The sequence below is a fragment of the Orycteropus afer genome, unplaced genomic scaffold (assembly GCF_000298275.1).
Source record: "Orycteropus afer afer isolate SDZICR_OR568_19922 unplaced genomic scaffold, OryAfe1.0 scaffold00070, whole genome shotgun sequence".
Lineage (NCBI taxonomy): Eukaryota > Metazoa > Chordata > Mammalia > Tubulidentata > Orycteropodidae > Orycteropus > Orycteropus afer.
The window spans coordinates 9,891,528-9,897,527 of record NW_006921657.1 but is presented as its reverse complement, the minus strand read 5'-3'; the positions used below and the strand labels follow the sequence as shown (position 1 = coordinate 9,897,527).

Sequence of the window (6,000 nt, the reverse complement as noted above, 5' to 3'; positions counted from 1 at the left end):
GTGGTTGGGGCATAAATTTGAATAATAATCATATTAACAGATCTTCCTTGTAGGCGTATGGATATTATCCTATCACTGACAGCATTGTACTTCAGTACAGATCTTGAAACATCCTTTGTGATGATGAATGCCATGCCATTCCTCTTCAAACTGTCATTCCTGGCATAGTAGATCACTTGGTTGTTTGATTCAAAATAGCCAAAGCCAGTCCATTTCAGCTCACTAATGCCGAGGATATCAATCTTTATGCGTTCCATTTCATTTTTGACAACTTCCAATTTTCCGAGATTCATACTTCGTACATTCCATGTTCCGATGATTAATGGATGTCTGCAGCTATTTCTCTTCAATTTGAGTGGTACTACATCAGCAAATGGAGGTCTTGAAAGCTTTACCTTATCCATATGAGTAAGGCTGGGTTTACTCAGATGATGTAGCTCTTTTCCAGTCCTATTTTGAGAGGCTTCTAACCTAACCGGACTATTCATAAAGTTACATGGTTATGTATCAAACAGTGTTTCTTTGCTATTCCTAAGGTTTTCCCTGGACAATTCTTTGAGAAGTGAACGGCCTCTTCCTTCTTCCTAGTCTGTCTCAGTCTGTAAGCAGGGCTGATACCTGTACACCATCTGCATCCCTCTGGGTTTGAAACACCAGTGGCTCAGCCTCAAAACTCACATCAACATGTCACCACGGTAGGACAAACCGACAGACAAGTTTGTCTCCCTGTTGGAAACCTCTCGTACCACCCTTACCTGGGTCCCTGCGTCCGACTGCTCCTCTGTCCTAGTTCCTGGGCCTTTTAATCCCCTTTCTCCCGCCCTGTTGCTTTGGGCATGCCTGGGTTCTCTCTCCTCACCTGGATCCCTGCGGCTGACATGTATAGTAATATACATGTTTCTTATTAATTCATTAAATTACAGGAGCTAGTAGCATAATTTGGAAGCACTGGTGAGTGTAATGATATGAAAACATCTGTGATTTCTATCAGCAACTATGAGTTGTTGCCTACATTCATAATAGAAAAGATGCTAAATTTTAATTAGTGAAAATAAAGATGGAGTTTTTTCCCATCTGAGATCAGGATCCTCTGAATTTTACCCACAGACCTCTTGGGAGGGCTCCAGGTTAAGAACCTTTGGCCTAGAATGTTCTCCCATCTACTCTAGCAGCTCATTCCTTCACCTCCTTTAATTCAGTCATCTTCTCATTGAGGTCTTCTCTGACCATTTTATTTAAAATTGCACCCCCACACTCCTTATCCCCCATTCATATTAATTTTTTTCTATAGTATGTAATCATCTTCAAACATAGTATATATTTTACTTGTTTTAAAGATTGTGTATCTCAGGGGGAATATACCCATGACCATAATAAGGTTGGCAGATGGTATTTCTACGTACGTATTTGTATGTATTGTAAGAATATCCACATAACTGCAACTAACAGGGGGCAACGATGGGCTCAGGTATAGGAAGGATAGTGAGGTTGGCACAAGACTGGGCAGTGTTTCGTTCTGCTGTGCATAGGGTCGCTTTGAGTCAGAGACGACTCGACAGCACCTAACAACAACAGGGGGCAAAGTTACAATAATTTCTTAGGCACAGTACCATCTTGATGGAGCATGTTGTTGGACGTATGGTCTCAGGGGACATCATGCTCAGTTGGTATACCATACTACACAAAAACATTGTTTTACACCCTACTTTGGTGAGTAGAGAATGAGGTCTTAAAAGTTTGCAAGTGGCCATCTAGATGCAACAATGGGTCTCTCCTCATCCAGAGCAAAGAAAAACGAAGAAAACCAAAGATGCGTGGAAATAATTAGTCCAAGGGACTAGTGGATCATGCAGTCCTCACCTATATGATCATAAGAGCAGAAGGACTAGATGGTATCCCTCAACCATTGTCAACCACTCAGAAAGGGATCAGTGCAGGAGATTCTGTATAGAGTGGGAGAACAATGTGGAACAAAACTCAAAATCATAAATAAATTACAAGTTTAACTAAAGCAACAAGGATAAAAAAGCAATTACAATTTTTAGTATTTTGAATAGGTAATATAATTTGTATGGCTCAAATTAAAAAAAAAAAAAGAAAATGGTATAAAATTGAAAACTCCCTCCCACTAGTAGCTGGCTACGACTCAGGTCTCATATGCCCTCTCCCTTGAAACCACTTTTATTTATTTATGCAGTTTCCTTACAAATAACAAACAAATCTAAACATACTAATAACAACATACTAATACTTTCCTATATCTTGCTATTTTCACTTAAAGATGTATCTTGGAATTTTTCCATTTCAGACATAAAGTTTCATCATTTAAGAATAATATTTTAATAAGAACTGTATTGTACATAGCAAAGGTTTAATATAATAGAACTTACCAATATCTGGTGGACAATGCCCATTATAAGGTAACCAGTTTCCCTTTACGGTGAAAGGACTTTTCCTGTTGCTTGTTGAACCAGTTCCTAGCTGCCCATTACCACCAAGCCCAAAAGAATAAATTCGTCCTGATGAAGGAACAAAAGCAGAAGTGTGCTGCCTAGAGTAAAATGATAGAAAAACTCAGACTTAATATTACTTTCTGAGCAATCTGTTTTAAGAAAGCATGTTGTGTTATGTTGTTGTTACCTGCTGTCGAGTCGGTCCTGACTCACAGCGACCTCTCCTTGGGTTTCCGAGGCAGTATCACTACGGAAGTAGAATTTCCCAACCTTCCTTCCAAGGAGTGGCATAGGATATATTAACTAATGAAAGTATTCTCTTAAATAAATTTTTCAATAAAACAATTTCAGTTAAGAAAATTTCCACAAATAACATTTTAAAAGGTCTAGATTCACACTGGAATTCCTTATAATCGATGAATCGCCACTAGCAATTCTATTTTCTATTCATCTAACTATTCTGAACAAGGAAGTGTCCTCCCATCTTCTCTATTTGTCAGGCTCTAGTGCTATGGCCTAGGAGCTCTGGTAGCGTAGTGCCTAAGGCATCTGACTGCTAACCAGAAGGCTGGCGATTCAAACCCACCAGTCACTCCTCGGAAGGAAGACTGGGCACTCTACTTCTGTAGTGATACTGTCTTGGAAACCCAAGGGGTCACTATGAGTCGGATCCGACTTGATGGCAGTGCGTTTGGTTTGGTTTAGTACTACTATGGCCTAAAAAACCCAGCATTTAGGTTCTGCTCACAAGTTTTAGGCTAAGAACTTGGCAAGTAATGCAGTACCAATCAGAAGATCCAGCATACACATCAATGCATGATACAATGCTTGCTTTCTTTTGGGGAAACTAATTCCTGTTTGTATGCACCCAGACTCTTCTTGAGATATCATGGTGGGAGCAAACCAAAGAAACTGCAGAACTAAAGTTGAAAGATCCACCAATCTTTTCTCAGAAACCAATAGTGTTTCACTACTGCATATTCAGGAATGGCTTAAGTATGATTACACAGCTCAGGTCTGTGTTCCTGAATCTCAAGTTTCATGTTGTCTAGCCTGGAAAATTATCAACTTTGTTTCTGTAAATACTGCCTCTCTCCTATTCATTCTATCTTCTTTCTATTCTATTCATTCTATTTCTATTCATTCTATCTTCTCCTTTTAGGACAGTACATCTACTCCTCACTTGTCGACTATCTCTATCTGACATTTCACATTTACAACTTTCAAAAAATTCTCAGGTGATGTGGTGAATTGCATGTGGCTCTTGCAGCCATGGTCTGTGTGACTCTCACCAGATGAGTAGGTGGAACTATGTAAATGTGAGGTGCCTGTGGTCCACCAAGAGGACTGGATAGCTTGTTAATAACGTAAATTAGGTACATGGTACGCTTGTGGGGGTGGGACAATGGAAATAAGGTATATGGAACCCTAACGCGGGGATTGATCAGTTTTGTCATCCTGCTAGGCTTAAAATGAGCCATCCCAGAGGTGGAAAGGAGGGATCTCAGTATCGTCAAGAAAGAGCAGCCAGGAGTGCAGTGTGTCCTTGAAGCCTAGATCTCTGAGCTGAGACAGCAAGAGATATGGCGGTAACAGAGGTGAGAGACTAGCATGAGACAGAGCAGCTGGTTTCCCAGCCTACAAAGTGAGAAAGCTGAGTGCCTTCTGAAGGCTTGTTGGTGGAATGGAGTGTCTCTCTGGACACCTACCTGGCAAAGCTAAAAAGAGCTTTATAATAATGGCCTAAGTAGGGTAGAGGCTGAGGCCAGAGAGAAGCATACAGTACAGCTGAGAAAAAGCTGTGCTGACAGAAAAGCTGTATCTAGACCTGTAATAAACCCCATAATCGTAAGAACTGTGTGTGAGTTGTGTGTGGCCACTGTAACGAATTATCTAGCAGAGTCTCATGAGAGGGACAATTGGTGTTAGAATTGGCCAAAAGGATGGAGGGCGGTGGCATGTCTGATTCCCAACTCATAGAAATCAGTTTTGGGTTGTTGATACTCATCTTATTCCTCCGCCCCCTTTTGAAGTTAGAGGAGGTCAGAAGATGACACCACCAAGTCCTTTTTGGATGGCACCTCCAGGAGTCCATGTCCCACACAGGGCCATGGCCAGGGCTGGAGCAGCCTCCATGGAATATCCTGAACAATACACCAGAGACCCTAGTGACAACCAAGCCACATGAGGTATGGTAGCCAGCTGTAGGAAGCCTTCTGTTAATCTACAACATCTCAGTTCAGCCACAAAGGGCACAGGGCAATGGTGGAATGATGTGAGGTCACAGGCGGGCAGGGGAGGGTCACTGGGGGAGGCAGGAAAGGGATAATGTGAGGTCAGGGCAGGAGATGAGTGGGGCTCCAGCCCAGGGTGGAAAGCAGGAGGTGGCGAGCAGAGGATGAACAGAGTACCTACTCAGGGTGGATGGCAGGCAACGCTCCAGCACCATTCCCAACACCTGCAGTCATGAAGCAAAGCATGGTAGGGAAGGGAAGCCCACTATGCCAAGTGTACCCCAAGACATGGTGAGTCGCCTGATGGGCACCAGGGTGGAAGGACACCAGGTCTGGAAAATGGGGGGCATGGCCCCAACTACCAGCTCTCACATAATGTCAATTTCACTTGACAACCTGGCCTTTGGAGTCCAACTATGTTGATAGGTGAGGAGTGGGTATATTAGACAAATGTTGTACCTTCCTAATATATTCTCTCAATTTCTTAACCTTTCATATTTTCTATTCCTTTTCTCTCCATGCCTCTTGTAATTCCCCTGAATCTAGCTTTCAATTCACTACTTTTCTTGTTAGCGGTGTGTCAACCAGCTGCTTTACTTATTCACTAAATTTTTAATTTCAATGGCTGCTTTCTCCCCCACATTTATAGAAGTTTTTTTCACCAAAATCTGCCAGTCTTTCACTTCATTTAAAACTCTTATATTCTGAAATATAAACACCAAGCCAGGCCTATTTTGTATTAATTTCTTGGACTGAAAGATTTTCAGATCACAGGTAGTTAAAATCAAGCGCCACAGACCCACCTTAGGGCACTCCTGTGATTATAAATTCTCAATGCATATCCAACTCTGAAACCAGGCCTAGAAATAATATGCTAATATGGAATATTTCACCTGTTTATCCTTTTCTGAGGTGGTTTTATTGGAAGGAGACGGTTTCTCAGGTCTCATTTCTGCTTCTATCAATTTTTACAGGATTCGTTTCCTGTTCTGAACTCCTATACCATCTGTTCATAAAAACAGCCAAATTATTCTTCTCCCTATATTCATACCCTTTATAGTACAACTATTGCAGTTGTTCCTATCAAGATGGGGAATCTATTTCTCCATGGGTCCGATCTGAGCTCTGACCGAGTGGTTTGCTTTGAGAAGCTGAATGCAGCAGAAGTAAAACTGAGGCTATTCCTCATAAGAGGCTTTACACCCTTTCCATTCTCTTTAGTAACCCTGCCCTACCACCAGGAGAACCCAGGGCTAGAAGCTGGAGGACGGAGATGAGCTGTCCCAGCTTGACTGCTCAACCTTAGGCAGACC

At 41.9% G+C, this 6,000-nt stretch overlaps 1 protein-coding gene across 1 annotated transcript in view; it reads right to left on the bottom strand.

Annotated features, from left to right (window-relative positions):
- HERC4 (HECT and RLD domain containing E3 ubiquitin protein ligase 4) overlaps positions 1-6,000 on the bottom strand; it is a 133,215-nt gene that overhangs the window by 63,095 nt on the left and 64,120 nt on the right. Inside the window, exon 7 of the mRNA XM_007940695.1 lies at positions 2,391-2,551. Coding sequence (XP_007938886.1) covers positions 2,391-2,551 — 161 coding nt within the window. The remainder of the gene's footprint in view (positions 1-2,390; positions 2,552-6,000) is intronic.